Source organism: Triticum aestivum, chromosome 6A (assembly GCF_018294505.1).
Source record: "Triticum aestivum cultivar Chinese Spring chromosome 6A, IWGSC CS RefSeq v2.1, whole genome shotgun sequence".
NCBI lineage: Eukaryota > Viridiplantae > Streptophyta > Magnoliopsida > Poales > Poaceae > Triticum > Triticum aestivum.
In genome coordinates this window covers 603707615-603724141 of record NC_057809.1, presented here as the reverse complement: position 1 = coordinate 603724141, position 16527 = coordinate 603707615, and the positions used below count along the sequence as shown (strand labels likewise).

The window sequence follows — 16527 nt, the reverse complement described above, 5'->3', positions numbered from 1 at the left end:
AATGTTGGTCATCAAATAAAAACAAACATAAATTTTTTCACATCACAAAACTAGACACCGAGCTAAATAAAATTCTAAAACTAAAGAAATGCTCCTCCATGTCGTAGGTGAGGTCAACGACCTCTACACTGGAGCAGCCAGCCTCATTGTTGTTGGCGGCCAGCGCGAACCAGCCAGAGTCGCCAACAGGTGTCATTTTGACATTTTTGTTCTTCTACTCCAATACATGTTAGTCATCGGCCTCGAGGTCCTCGCAGAGCCACTACCGATGTGCGCGGTTGATGCAGTCCTTGCGGCGGCTTCACATAGATGCGAGCATCACCCTGTTCTTGTTGTGGACGACTGGGTTAGCGAGGAGCTCCGCCACGGCGGCGGCATCCACACGCTCCGCCTTGAGTTGTTGCTCACCCAAGAAAACAAGGTTGAACTGCTGCTCCACCTCCAGCATGATGAAGTCGGGCGCCGGCCTTGTGCCGACAGCCATCGCCCCTTCTCTTCAGACACGGGGTTTGGCCATGAGATAGGCCTCCTATTCATCCTCCATCTCCTCCTTTGAACTCGGCTCGGAGAGCGGATGTTGGGCCGCCTCAATGCGGGCCTAGCATTGGGTGTCCAGGGCATGTACCTCCGCCGTGATTTTGGGGTCACTCCAGTGTGAGCTGATTATACCACGTAGGCAAGGACCGCACCATGCACGATGACGGATGACATGGAGTGGACAAGGGGCTCAGATGGATCTGAAGTTGGATGCGAACGGTGGGAGTATGGACTCAGAGGTGTTATTTTGGGGGAGGTCGGCTGGCTTTAAATAGTCGTGGCAGGGAGATGATGAAGGTTCAATGCGGACAACAAAGTCAATGCGGGTAAGCAGGCGGATGACTACGTTGTGTGAATGCTGACATGCTAAGGGTTTAAAGGCCGGCCATAAGGGTTTTTGGGATGAGTCTAGGGTGTCGGAGTCTGACCTGGCAGCCGTCCAAACTCCCCAGAGCTTCTCGATTTGGAGCCAGTTATAGGATTTCGGAGATTTGGACGGATACCATCCGTTTTGGTGATTTGTACTAAAATTGTTCAAACGAGCGGTGGGAATGATCCGTGTTGGAGATGGTCTGACTCAAGTTGACTCACTTCACTCACATACTTTAGCAACCTGGCACTCAAACTTCTTGGCCCCTGTAGTGAATCTGAAAGCTCCTCCCGACTTTATTCGGTTCATGTTTAGAGCAACTCTAGCAGACCCCGCATCTCGCCGGCCCATAAAACGCGTTTGCAGTTCGCAGAAAACGGCATTTGCGGGCCGGCGCGGACGGCCGCAAATGCAGAACCCCCAAACGGATTCGTATAAAAGTATATTTGTGGAATATGTTTTTTTACGGGTCGGCTTTGCAGGGTCTGCTCTTGCGCCGCTGCATCCCACATCTCATCAGTCCGCAAATATCAAATCCAACATAGTACAACAAATGAAAGCAAACTAAATACTTATTCAAATCCAACATGATACAATAATCATCCACATTACAAATAATTATTAAAATCACCGAAGCAAACTTAAATAATGCAATATAAAACTTGTCATGAATACAAATACAAATGAATACAAAAATGATCTGATACGTCTCCAACATATCTATATTTTTTTATTGTTACATGTTATTATATTATCTGTTTTGGATGTTTAATGAGCTTTAATATACATTTTTATATTATTTTAGGGACTAACTTACTAACCAAAGGCCCAGTGCAATTTTTTGTTTTTTTTGCCTATTTCAGTGTTTCGCAGAAAAGGAATATCAAACGGAATGAAACCTTCGGGAGAGTTATTTTTGGAACAAACATGATCTAAAAGACTTGGAATGGATGTCAAGAAAGAAGTGAGGCGGCCACGAGGCAGGAGGGCGCGCCCAGGGGGTAGGCGCGCCCCCATCCTCGTGGGCTCCTTGCAGCTCCACCGACCTACTTCTTCCTCCTATCACTACTAGGAAAAAGGCTATAGATGATATGGGCATTAATGGCGCAACGTGTATGTGATGCGCCACTGCTATATAGCAGTGGCACACCAGATACACGTGCGCCATTAGTAATACCTGGTGTGTGGTGCGCCATTAGTAGTTTTGAAAAAAAAATTGTTAGTAATAGCGCATCATGGGATAGTGCGCCATTACTAGTTGACATAGTAATGACGCACCACACCCACCGTGCGCTATTAGTAGTTTTGGAAAAAATAAAAAATGTTAGTAATGGCGCACCACGAGATAGTGCGCCATTACTAACAAATTTTTTTTATATTTTTTCAAAACTACTAATGCCGCACCACACATCAGGTGCGCCATTAGTAACCCTGGTGCTAAATGCCCCCCCCCCCGACCGCCTTTTCAGTTCTATGTGGTGCGCCATTACTAAGCCAGATAGTAATGGCGCACCGTGGGATATACTAATGGCGCACGTGTGGTGCATCATTAGTAAAAAATTCTAATGGTGTGATGCTAGTTGCGCACCTGTAGTGCGCCATTAGTAGCCAAAACAAGTGCGCCACTAGCAGGCATTTTCCTAGTAGTGTATATATACCCATATACCTTGAAAACATCGAGAAGCACCACGAAACCCTATTTCCACCACCGCAACCTTTTGTACCCGTGAGATCCCATCTTGGGGTCTTTTCCGGCACTCCGCCGGAGAGGGAATCGATCACGGAGGGCTTCTACATCAACACCATAGCCTCTCCGATGATGTGTGAGTAGTTTATCACAGACCTTCGGGTCCATAGTTATTAGCTAGATGAATTCTTCTCTCTCTTTGGATCTCAATACAAAGTTCTCCTCGAATCTCTCGGAGAGCTATTCGATGTAATTTTTTTGCGGTGTGTTTTTCGAGATCTGATGAATTGTGGGTTTATGATCAAGATTATCTATATTTGATTCTTCTCTGAAATATTTTATGTATGATTTAATATCTTTGCAAGTCTCTTCGAATTATTAGTTTGGTTTGGCCTACTAGATTGATCTTTCTTGCAATGGGAGAAGTGCTTAGCTTTGGGTTCAATCTTATGGTGTCCTTTCCCAGTGACAGCAGGGGCAGCAAGGCACGTATTGTATTGTTGCCATCGAGGATAAAAAGATGGGGTTTATATCATATTGCTTGAGTTTGTCCCTCTACATCATGTCATATTGCCTAATGCGTTACTCGGTTTTTATGAAATTAATACTCTAGATGCATGCTAGATAGCGGTCGATGTGTGGAGTAATAGTAGTAGATGCAGAATCGTTTCGGTCTACTTGTCGCGGACGTGATGCCTATATACATGATCATGCCTAGATATTCTCAGAACTATGCGCTTTTCTATCAATCGCTCGACAATAATTTGTTCATCCACCGTAGAATTTGCTATCTTGAGAGAGCCACTAGTGAAACCTATGGCCCCGGGTCTATCTTCCATTATATTATTCTCCCGTCAACAAGCCATTTCTGTCGTCGTTTATTTTGCAATCTTTATTTTCCAATCTACACAACAAAAATACCAAAAATATTTATCTTATTATCTCTATCAGATCTCACTTTCGTAAGTGACCGTGAAGGGATTGACAACCCCTTTATCGCGTTGGTTGCGAGGTTCTTGTTTGTTTGTGCAGGTACGAGGGACTTGCGTGTAATCTCCTACTGGATTGATACCTTGGTTCTAAAAAACTGAGGGAAATACTTACACTACTTTGTTGCATCACCCTTTCCTCTTCAAAGGAAAACCAATACATGCTCAAGAGGTAGCATGATCCACTGTCAAACCCTTTGCTAATAGTGCTCAATGAGATCCTCCTGAAGTTGAAAGTGTGTGTTTGCATTTTCAATCTCCTTGCATGTCTGAAGAAAAACTCTAATGCGGTTAGCGTCTCTAGCTGGTTTGACAAGGATACCCGTATTGTCGTAGAAGAATTCCAAGTTCATTCCTCTCTCATCTTCAAGAATCATATTGTGAAGGATAACACATCATGTCATGATATTTTTCAAGGTTCTTTTATCCCAAAAACGAGCAGGACCACGGACAGTGGCAAACCTAGATTGCAAAACACCGAATGCTCTTTCAATGTCTTTTCGGGTTGCCTCTTGCACCCTTGCAAATTCACAATGTTTTCTAGTTTTGGATCTTTGATGCTCTTCACAAAGGTGCACCAAGGAGGGTATATACCATGTGCAAGATAGTACCCTTTTGTGTATTCACGCCCATTGATAATGTAGTTGCAAGCAGGAGCATCATCACTAGCAAGCCTAGCAAACAAATGAGACTGTTGCAATACATTGATATCATTGAGAGTGCCTGGCATACCAAAGAAGCAATACCAAATCCATAAATCCTCGGATGCTACAGCCTCTAGCACAATTGTTGCATCACGAGACTTGCCACAATACATTCCTTGCCATGCCTTTGGGAAATTTTTCCAAGTCCAATGCATACAATCAATGCTACCTATCAAGCCAGGCCAACCTCTCCTCTCATTAGATGCCATCAATTTCTTTGTGTCATCCTCGTTGGGTGCCCGAAGATACTCAGGACCAAAGACACGGATGATCAATTCTGCAAATCTACGCACTGACTCAAATGTAGTATCTTCACCAATTCGAAGGTACTCATCGGCATAGTCAGCCGGAACGCCATATGCAATCACCCGCATAGCTGCATAGATTTTTTGATATGCACTAAATCCCTTTAAGCCCGCAACATTTCTTCTTTGAGTAAAATACCGACAATTTGCCTCGCAAGCTTGAACAATTTTCGCAAAGAGGGATCGGCGCATTCGATACCTTCTCCGAAAAAGGTGCGATGGATATGTTGGATTCTCTGTGAAGTAGTCTTGCATCAACATCTCGTTCCCAAGATGGTGATTCTGAGGAGTGCAAAGACGCCCGACGGTCGATCCTCGCCGCCTCTTCCGGTTCTCGTTTTCGTGCCCCTTCACGGCAAGTGCCATCATTAATGTTTGCTGCCGAAAGGTCGCAAGCATGGTCTCAACATCCGAGTCGTCTGAATCGAACGAATCTGAGAGCAAGAACTTCTCGCACGGGCTCAATTCCATCTACATGCATACTGACACGCCAATCAACTATGCATACCGCTCGCAAATATCACAAAACAAACACTAACCGGCGGCGGGTGATCCCGGGCGGCGACGAGGGGCGGGCTCGACGGTGGTCGATCCCTGGCGGCGACAGCGACGAGGCGGCGGCTCTTCTCGCCGGATCCGGGGGGGTCGGTGGAGCGTATCAGCGCTGGAGGGTGGGGAACGGCCCCGCGGCGCGATTCCGCCCGTAGATTTGGCCGGAATCACCAGTGGCGGACGGGCGGAAGCAAAGGCGGGCGACGACGGAAGGAGGTGGGGAAAGGTGCGCGGGCTGAAATGGCCCTCCCGCCAACCGCTTCTCTATGATGCGGGGCACCGCGGCGGCGAGGGGGAAACCCGCGTATTCGCAGGTTGGGGCCGAGATTTTGCCGCGCCCCTCAAAAGTTTTTGCGGGCCGGCCGCGTTTGCGGGGTCTTCTCGGGCAGGATTTTCCGCGCAGACCCACATTTTGGCGGTTATTTTGCGGGTCAAGCCTTTTTGCGGGATCTGCTAGAGTTGCTCTTATGAAAAGACCGCATTTCCATTCATCAACATTCTTTGTCACGGCCTTAGTACAACTTTAAAATATGGATCGAGGTGTGTATTATATATTATCCCGTCTGCTGATCAAAACAGTCGGACCAATACGCCACAATATTCCAAAAGTGGTGTTTAGTCGAGTTGACTGGGATGGCCTGCCTTTCAGTTCCAGCAGCCGAGAGCGTGACGGAAACTGCTGATGGTTTCGTAGTGACACTGATGGTACTGCTGTCCCATGTTTGATATTCTTTTCAGAACGTACTGGAAGAAGGGCGATCTGTGCCCTGTCGCAAACGCTCCCCCGCTCCCGCGACTAGGGTTCCCCTACCGCTCTCCCTGCCGCCGCCGCCGGCCGCCAGCCGCGCGCACCCCGCCTCCCTCTCCCCCCTCCCCCGCGCTCCCGTCTGCCCGCTTCCCCCCCCCCCCCTGTGGGCGACGGGCGGGCCCCTGCCTCCTCTCCTTCGGCCCCTCCCCGTCCATATCCCTCCCTACCGCCGCCGGCTGGATCCGCCGGGCCTTTCCCGCGCGGCGCTGGCGGTGGCGGGCCGTCCCTTCCCCGCATGCTCATGGGGGGCGTCGGGGCCTCCCGATGGCGGCGGTGCAGCTTGACCAACTGCGGTGTGGTTCGGCGGCGGGATTCCGGCAAGCTTCGTGGTACTCGGTGCGGCGGCGCGGCTGTTGGTCGCGGGGCGGTGTGATGGTGCTGGTGGCCAGCGACACCCGCGCGGCCCAGATCTGGGCTCTTTCGGGCTCCATCTGGGCTAGGGCGGGCCGACGACTCGGTGTATGGCGACGCTGCTCCCTGGTTGGTGGTGAAGTGGCGGTGGTCTGCGGGTGGTGGCGGCTTCGTCGGCCGGCGAGCTGCAGCGTGACGGCAGGGGCTGTCTGGACCCTTTTGGGTCCTGCCGGGCCTCGGCGCTTGGCAGGCCCCTTGTCCGTGCGTCCGGTCAGCTCCGCGGTGGCGGTGGTGGTTGTCCCCTCACATCGGTGATGTTGCGGATGCCCCCGAGGCCACTCTCCCTTCCCCCGTCCTCCAGGTCTCGTGTCGATGACCTCAGGGAGACGACGAAGTTGATTCGGTGACCGTGGTGGCACATGTTGCTGGGCGGCGTGATGGTGGTGCACTATGATTCGTCTAGGGTGGTGGTGGGGATTTGGGTTGGGAGAAATCTCTGGCGACTCGTCCGGCCCCGACGCGGCGACGTCTGTGGGTGCCGCCGGACCTTCCTGAAGGGTGTCGGGTACACCCCTCCCCTCACTGCCCCCCGCGTACTGGGGGAAGCCCTAGGACTAGTCCGGGCAGCAGCGGCGTTGTCGTCGCCTCCTTCTTGAAGGTGTTGCTTGGTAAGCGGCGCTTCGGGTGCTGGGAACGTGGTGGTACTTCTCTGGAGGATGCAGCGGTCGCCGGTCATCTTTGTTTTGTTGATCTGCCATTGTTGGCATTTGTTTCTCTTCCTTTTTTCTCTGTTTTTCCTTTGGACTTGTTTGTGCTGCGGCCTCAGCACCTATCGTTGGATATATGGATGGTTGCTTTGTAATACAAAGCGGGGGAAACCCTTTTTCTTAAGGGGTGTTTGGTTCCATGGACTTTTTGTGTTGGGACTAGAAAAAATTCCTAGCAAACCAAATAGGGTGAGACTTTTTTGAGACTTTTTGCTAAAAGTCCTTAGAAACATCTTTTTGAGAGTCTTTTTCAAAAAGTTCTAGAGACTAGAAAAAGTCCTAAAACTAGAGAACAAACACCACCTTAACATACTGAAAGAATACCAGTTTTGTTCTGGTCTGGCGTGCTTTGACGGCTTGTTCCTCGCGCCTGCCAAGAAGCAAGAAGCAACTCGTGCTGCTCCTTCAACGACGGCTCCGGTGGGTTGTCACCGCGGCCCATATCTCTCCGTTGGTTGGTAGCTCGTTCCCGCCGATCTTTTTTCCGGCGGGCGCAGCTCAAGTCCACCACACAGGCAAGTGCACTGGCGAGCATTTGATGGTACCCGCATGTCCTAAAAATGTGTACCCATGTACCCGATTTAAAGTCAGGTATTTTTTTTATGGGAAACCAGTCATTTAAAGAGATGCTACGAAAATTGAATTTGTTGTACCATAGATTTTACATTTAAATTTTGAACATAAATATTGAATCCATTTACATGAAGAAAATGGGCCGTATTTAAGCCCAGTCAGCATTTGCTACTATTTGCTTTGTGATTCGATTTTTCCCACTTTCTAGATATGTATTTTGAATTTAGACCCGAAATTTTATACCGTGCTAGATATGCATTTTACTTATATCCTCATGAAATTTCCTAGTCATCCAATGTTTCAAATGATATCTATGGAGATTGGGTGCGTCTGTGGCATCAGATGCTCCGGTGCACTATATACACCCCGTCTATACGCACAGTGAGTCTTGTAAAAAGACAGGGTACAGTGAGCTTTAGTTGACTTTGTGATAACCGGCGACATACACATATTCAGCAACAGCACATACTTATAGGCCCTAGGGCCATGTGGTAGCTCGTTCGTCCATCTGTCGTCGTGGTATGGTGCAAGCCGTCGGAGTGGCCCGATCTTCACGAATTAAGGGTGGAATTGAGGTTGAACACGAGGAACAAGGGGCAACACTCAAAGGAAATTGCTCTCATAGTCAAGATTCACACACAACTAGTCAAATCCCAATGCAAAAGGTGATAAACTCCAAGATCCAAACAATAACAAAGTAAAAATTACCAAGGTAGGTTCCTCTCCAAATTCCAGGGGAATTGGAGCTCCTGAGAAATAGTATTCCCAAATATGTAGCAGAGATGGGGGTCTTGTATTCCTACAGGAATCTTCCCTCGTAAGAGGTCTTGTAATTGTAAGATTCTTCTCTCGCAAGGGGTCTTAGTCCCGAAGGCCGAGGTAGATTGAACAAAGCTCTCTCAAAATTTAGTTTATATTTTGTTAACCCAAGATGGGAGGAGGGGTATGGTATGTGTAGTTTAGCGACGAAGAGATAGGTACGCGGGGAAAGGTAACAGGCATATGGCACCCTCTATTCGACTTACGACCGATAAGGTTCAAAGGGCTCTGGATAAGTCAGACAGGTGGTCTGATGTCTTGTCCGACGTGTCGAAGGTTGTCGTATATTCCTGTCAGACATTCCAACAGTGTCCAAACAGCAAACGTGAAGTCCGATGTTGGGTAGGACATTCTGTCAGAATGTCCAACTTTCCCGATGGCTGTTGGTTGACTTCGTCTGAGGTACTCCTTGCTTCTTCTTTCTCGTCTTACAAGCTTCTTTGTGGATGGTGTTGGCGCTTCCTTGTGCCTGGTCTCCTCCATTGCATGTTCGTCATTCGACTCAAACCTAAAGGTGCAAAGGATAGGAGGGTCAACTAGCATACAATTTGTGAGAGAAACAAATAGACACGCATAATTGTTATAATTCATCATAATACGTGTGATGAGCATGTCTTGATGGAGCCAATACCATGGTGATGACCCTAGGGTGCTCCACCACCTCACTTGGCTATATATTTCTTTACAAAACACAACCCGACACCATAGATCACTGTGGTAGTGCCTGGGATTAAAGAAAGAACATGGCTTCAAAAATACTATCATTCTTTTCTTTTTTGAGATAGCTAACCGCAAAACATATTATCATTCAACATGACGAAAATATTTATTGCAAAGCACGTTTCAGTAGTCGCTAGGTGGTCCATGGACCTCGTTATAATTTTTGCTACCTCTAGTGTCTTTGTACTGCCATAATTGATTATAAATAGATCAGAAGTTTCTCCCGCAAAAAAGTTATCATAACATAATTTATTTTTGAGTGAATTTAGTTTTTTCTCCCCCACTTTATTGTTTTTTTACGCTAATTACATCATTTAACACTTTATGATCCTGAGTACGCACTTAGCAAAAGTTGCGTCAGTTTTCATCCCCTTGAAAATAACTTTAGTGGTTTTTGTAGCGGGCAAAGTACACTGTAAAGAGTTAATAAAGTTAGACCCGTTTAGCTATAAAAACATATACTTCTTTACCTGAACGGGAAGTCACATTCAAACATACTCCCTCTGTAAACTAATATAAAAGTGTTTAGATTATTATTTTAGTATTCTAAACGCTTTTATATTAGTTTACGGAGGGAGTAGATCGCAAAAAAGGAATCCAAGACATAATTCAATAGTAATACGGCGCAAGGAAAACCATCATAGGTTTTGTCATGCAACGATGACGCGCAAGGTGGTGGACCTTTCCGTGGCAGGAGGAAGGATTCGCTTCGCGGAAACGGAATTTGCCGTGCTCCAGTCCAATGTCGGCTGAGCCCCAAACCCGCCCATCCGGTCGCGCCGCTGAATATTCAGTCGTTGGCTGGCTGGCTGTATCACTCCATAAACAAAACAAAACGAGCTGCAGCCTCCCCTCGACTTCCCGCACACGCACTGCAGCCCAGGTAGTATTGCATCGCATCGCAGTTTTGTTGTGCTGTCGTGCAACGGTGCCACTACTTTTTTCAGTATAAATAGTGGAGCGCGTTAACCGGACAGAACACACAAGCTCTCGATCCACTGAGCATCATCATCAGCAAGCATCAAGCAAAGGCAGTTTGGTAGTACTAGCTAGCCCGTGTTAGTTAGCCAACTAGCAATCTCGCATCAACATCCACATATTGATCGACCATGCCGTCGATTGACAAGGCCACCGACAACGGCGAGCTGAAGCAGAGGCGGCCGGAGCTGGAGCTGGTCTGCGTCACGGGCGCGGGAGGCTTCATCGGCTCGTGGGTGGTGAAGGAGCTCCTCCTCCGCGGCTACCGCGTCAGGGGAACCGCCAGGGACCCCGGTAAGTCACTGTTTACTTGCACCGTGCGGTCGGCCCATGATCGATATCGCTGAATTCTGTGGCTCGTCTACTGGTGGCGTGGTTTCTGCAGCTGACCAAAAGAACGCGCACCTGTTGGCGCTGGAGGGCGCCGAGGAGAGGCTCACCCTGTGCCGCGCCGACGTCCTCGACTACGACGGCCTCCGCGCCGCCTTCCGCGGCTGCCGCGGGGTCTTCCACGTTGCCTCCCCCGTCTCCAACATCCCCGTCAGTTCACTTCCTATGCTCCGCTCGCTTCTTGCGATTCTAACAAGCGCCGCGTACTGGGTGGCTTACCTCGTGCTCTGCTATGCTGTCTTGCAGGACCTCGTGCCGGTCGCCGTGGAGGGGACGAGGAACGTGATCAGAGCGGCGGCGGACGTGGGCGTGCGGCGGGTGGTGTTCACGTCGTCCTACGGCGCCGTGCACATGGACCCCAACCACAGGCCCGACGCAGTGCTCCACGAGACGTACTGGAGCGATTATTTTTTTTGAAACAAGGCAAAAGACTTGCCATTTTCATTGAATAAGAAGAATGTTTTAGAGTCGAGGCCAGCTACAATCCTCACTCTCGCAGCATTACATTACACAAATATTTTGCCTCGACACGGCACCACCATAAGGCTTCCTCTTTGATTCGAGCAACAAGCACACCCACTGGAACTGCGTTGTTACGGAACACACGTGCATTTCGCTCTTTCCATATTTCCAAAGAAATCAGTAGTATGATGGAAGTCAGCGCCCTTCGTGGTCGTGAGGTCCCAGAAGCATTGGCGCGCCACCACTCTTTGACCGAAGTCAAACCACCCCAGTTCGCTGGGTGTACGTCTTGTAAACCGAGCCAAGATTCAATCATTCCCTACACGCGGATGGTGTAGCGGCATTGGAAAAGAAGGTGTGCCGCCGATTCCGGAGTTTGCTTGCAAAGAGGACAAAGATTACAATTTGGCCAACCCCTTCGCTGAAGCCTGTCAGCCGTCCAAACTATGTTGTTGATGACCAACCAAGCAAAAAAATTGCATTCGGGAGGAGCCCAGTTCTGCCACACTAACAGAGGCATGTCCGTGTCCACTAGCCCAAGGAATTGTGTATTATATGCCGACGCCGCTGAATATTGGCCATCATTGGTGAGCTTCCACGTAATTGAATCGGTCTCCTCCGGGTTGAGATTGACCAGCGAGAGCTTTCCCCAAAGGTTGACGAACTCGGATATGTGGCTGACAGTGAGGTTCCCACCAATATCCACCTTAGAAACCCAGAAGTTATTGTGCAAGGCCTTCTTCACAGAGCAGTTTTTTCTTGTAGAAAGTTCAAAGATCGTGGACGCGATATCCTTGGGTCTCATACCATCCAGCCAGGAAGAATCCCAAAATGATGCTCGACGACCGTCTCCAACAACAACCTTTGTGGCAGACGCGAAAATATCTTTGTCCTTTTGTACACAAGGATTTCCCAAGTTGACCCAAGGTTTGGCCGGATCCGTCCAAGCAGCCCACAGCCAACGAATTCGGAGGGCCGCTACAAATTTTTCCAGATTTAGAATGCCCAACCCACCATGCACTTTTGATTTGCACACCTGGTCCCAATTAATCTTGCATTTGCCACCTGTGACCTTGTCACAACCTGCCCAAAGATAGGCACGCCTAAGGGAGTCGATCTTCTTCATAACCTCAGCAGGTAGGTCTAGCGCCGTCAAGTAGTAAATGGCAATTGCCGTGATGACCGACTTGACCAACACAGCCCGTCCCGGCTGCGCAACATGCTTGCCCATCCAAGGCGTAAGTTGAGTAGCAATCTTATCTTCGAGAGGCTGAAAATGGATTGTTTTGAGCCTCTTAGTTGACAACGGCAGCCCAAGATATTTCATTGGGAAGGAGGTGCGGTTGGCGGGGAAGGAGCTGAGTATATCATCAAGATTCAAGGAGTCACATCGAATGGGGGCAACAAGACTTTTAGAGCAGTTCGTTGTTAGCCCCGTCACTTCCCCAAACTGTGCAAGCGTATCCGCAAAAAACTTGACCTCGGTTTTGATGGGCGCAAGGAAAACCGCCGCGTCATCCGCGTAGAGGGAGGCTCTGGTAGGCATGGCATTGCCAGCAAGAGGGTGCAGCTTTCTTTGAGCAGTGGCTTTCTTGAGAATGTGATGTAGTGGGTCGATGGCCAGCACAAAAAGGAGTGGGGATAAAGGATCTCCTTGTCTCAGGCCCTTCCCAAGCTTGATAGGAGTGCCAGGAACCCCATTGAGCAGAACTCGCGACGAAGCCGAGGAGAGGAGAGTTGAGATCCATCCTCTAAAGCGTGGAGGAAAACCAAGGTGCTGAAGAAGGTCAAGAAGATAGTCCCAACGAATAGAGTCGAAGGCTTTCTTGATATCTAGCTTGAAGAGCAGTGTCGGGGTTTTCTTGCGGTAGAAACATCTCACAAGATTGCGCACATACATGAAATTATCGTGGATACATCTCCGTTTCATGAACGCACTCTGGGCCTGGGAGACCAAGTCGTTCATGTGGGGGGCTAACTGGTTGGACATCACTTTTGCAATATTCTTCGCAATAGCATGAATAAGACTGATGGGTCGAAAGTCAACAATATCCTCGGCACCATCTTTCTTGGGGATGAGGGCAACATCCGCATAATTTAGCCAGTGGAAATGGGCGGCATGCAGGTCAGAGAAATGATGAATAGCCGACATAAGATCTCCCTTTATTGTGCTCCAGCATGCTTTAAAAAAAGCACCAGTGAAGCCATCCGGTCCTGGAGCTTTGTCATTTGGCATAGCAAAAACGGTAGCCTTCACCTCCTCTTTCGTGATAGCCTCATCCAATTCCTGAAGGTCACAATTGGGGGCCGGAATGATTCCCCAATTGATGTCAATTCTGCGTGAAGGCCCCTTCTTAGCAATGCTTTCAAAATGATGGTGTATGACCTGCTCCTTCAAATTGTGTTCCATAATCCAACCATTGTTATGCTTGAGATGATGGATAAAGTTCTTCCTCCTTCGGTGGTTAACACGCAGGTGAAAGTAGTGGGTGTTAGCATCGCTGTCCTTCAAATTGGTGATTCTTGAGTTTTGCCTCTTTCTGGACTTCTCAAGCACAGCCCAGGCAATAATCTTCCTCTTGAGCCGTTTCCGAAGATCAATTTCCTGTTCGGATAATTCTCTTTGTTCCTGGTCCATATCGAGACGGAGAATAACTTCAAGGGCCATATGCAGCTGGACCTTAGATTTAGCGAAGAGTGTTTTGCTCCAGGAACGTAATCGTCGACTAGTAGATTTTAGCTTGTGAAAAAGTCTTTGGTAGGGATCTTGGTGACTCGAATCTTCGTTCCAAGCATCGCTGATCGTCTTTTGGAAGCCTGGCATCTTGGTCCAATGGTTCTCAAACCTAAAGGACCTGGGTTTCTTGGGGCCGTCCGTGCAAGCGAGCAACAACGGACAATGATCTGAGAGCGAGAAGGACATGGCATGAAGTATGTGGTTGGCGAATTCAATGTCCCAATCCTCATTGCAAAAAAAGTTGTCAAGTTTACTAAGCGTCGAATTGTTTCTCTCGTTACTTCAAGTAAACTTCCGGTTCTGGAGGGGGATCTCCTAGAGCTCACAAGATGTAATAGTGTTGCGGAAGCGAACTAATCTGCTACGATCAACATTGGAGCGGTTTTTATCTCTGGCCCGGTAAATCTGGTTGAAGTCCCCATTAACCAGCCATTTTGTCCCTGGCGACGGTTTCTGGGAGGATAGCTCGAGAAAAAAGGCATCTTTGTGAATGCTTCTAGTTGGCCCATATACAGTGGTAAGCTTGAAGTTATTTCTCTCGGTATTCTTGACAGCAACATCTCCGGAAAGAAAATATGATCCAATCTGGACATTGGAAATGTTCACCACATTATCATCCCATAGGAGTAATATGCCTCCTTTAGTTCCATCAGCAGGTTTGTAAGCAAAATTCTACAATCGGTAACCACCAAGGTATGTAGCGATGAAACTGCCAATGACTTGAAGCTTTGTTTCCTGTAGGCAAACACGATGGCAGGAGGATGTAGCAATTGTTTCATGGACAGTGGCTCTATGGTCTGGGCAGTTCAAGCCACGCACATTCCAACACAGTATTGAGATGTTTTGCTCTAACATTGATTCACCAAGGGTACATCAACAGAATTGCAAAAGGGGCAACATGGATTGAAACAAGCATATCAATAGAGGTCTCACCAGGACCAGGGGCAGTAGCAATCTACAGCAGCTACAAACAGGCGTACATCTGGCATTGGTTTGGTGTACAATCATAAGGAACTAGAGTACATCAGATAACTGGCAGCAGGTTCAAGTGGTTGCAGATGCAGCCTCGTCCAGGTCCGGTCCACCTTCTCCACCATGCTACACCAGAGCCTCTTCAACCGCCGACGAGAGATCACAATCAAGTTGAAATAGTGCACGAAGGGCAGCCATAGCAACATCTGGAAGCTGGCCATGAAACATATGAGTGAACTTTGTAATCGCAGCTTCTGTTACTTGCTCATCTTCAGCAACGATGTTCATACATCGACAGAGCAGCTGCTCTACAAGCTTGGCAATGGGCACACTCCTCTTTTTTGCCTGGAGACGCGGACTTTGCCTAGGAAGCTGGAAGCCAGTTACTCCAGCAAGTGTCTTCCGTCGAGCTGTAGGCGGCCTGGGCGGCGTTGAGTGTGGTGAGGGGAGCAGGGCCGGCATGCTTGGGATGAAGATAGGAGTGGGCATCTCAGGTGAAGTGGTGGGAGCTACAACAGGGGACAAATGGCCAGAACTGACATCATCAGATACATCGGGTTTGGACGGCAGCGTGGGCGTAGCAGGGACAAACTCCGGCATGGGAGTGAAGTTGAGGACGTGTGGATCTTCAAGCAGGGCTTCTTGTCGTGGAGCAAGCACAACTTCAGGGGAGCAGGTGGACATGGCCGGCAGCTGTGCCGGCATCATCTCTGTCATTGCCTGGTGTGCATTGAGAGTTAAGGAAGGCTGCACTTTAGTCACCATGCGAGCCACGCCGCAGAGCCAGCCCAGGGCCGAACCAGAGGGGGCGAGCTCGATGATGTCGCATGAGGTGGTGCGAGGGGAGGGCGGGGGAGAGCGGCCTTGAATCATCTTGCCTGAACCAGAATAGTGTCAGCCGTCCCTTCCGCGATCATCCCTGCCACGGTTCCGACGATGCTCCTCGCAACGCGAACCATGGTGATCTTCATCAGCTCGGTGTTCTGGAGCGCGGGAACGGCTCCTGAAGAAATGGTCATGCCAGGAGGATCGCGGCCGGTCATTGTCCCGACCCCGCCGGTCATCTCTATCATGCTCGTCGTCGCGGCGGTGCCTGTCTTCATCGTCACGGCTGCGAGGCGGTGGTTCCTGCCTATCCCGCACCCGGCGCTCGCCATCCACCACGCCGTAGCACCAGGTGAAAGGCTTAGAGTGCAGGCGGCGAGGGATGTTGCCGAAAGCATCGGGCGTGTAGTCCTCCAGCTGGTTGAGATGAAGAATGGCGTGACGTCGGATACCACGATGCCCATCATTCGTTGATGGAGCCCCACCAACGCATGTGGCCACCCGCAACGCGATGGTGACCTGCTGCACCTTGGGGATGGCCGAGGGGTTCGCCGACCAGGCCCATAGCTTGAAACTAGAAGCATATTCACGTTGTAGAGTGTCGACGTCGAACTAGTGGACGAAGGTGTCCGGCCCGAGCACATGTGCCGCCACGGAGTCGCACCAAGCGCTGAGAGGGATTCCTTCGATGCATAGATGGACGTGGTAGTTCGCCCGGATCACATCAGTGTGCGCGTCAAGGCGCCAGTTGGCGGAGTGGATGTTGAGCCCATTGTTCCGGAAATGGCCTGGCGCCGTGACCCTATCGCGTTGGTGCTGGTAGTCGAAGAGGGCGAAGAAGTCCTCCGGATAGTGTGGCACCACCTTGATAGCCGCACACCGAACTGCACGTCGATGGCCTCCTTGATCTCAGCAGCGCTCACGGCTCAAGATGGCAATGGGGCCCCGAAACCCGCGTCCCCGTGGGTTTTTACCCAATTA

At 49.5% G+C, this 16527-nt stretch overlaps 1 protein-coding gene across 1 annotated transcript; it reads left to right on the top strand.

Moving 5' to 3' along the window:
• The first annotated feature begins 10180 nt into the window (after positions 1-10180).
• Positions 10181-11073, top strand: LOC123131299 (cinnamoyl-CoA reductase 1-like). The gene is made up of 3 exons (XM_044551000.1): positions 10181-10454; positions 10546-10700; positions 10797-11073. The coding sequence occupies exons 1-3, from the start codon at positions 10292-10294 to the stop codon at positions 10965-10967; spliced, it is 489 nt and encodes a 162-aa protein (XP_044406935.1). The 5' UTR covers positions 10181-10291; the 3' UTR covers positions 10968-11073.
• Positions 11074-16527: the final 5454 nt, after the last annotated feature.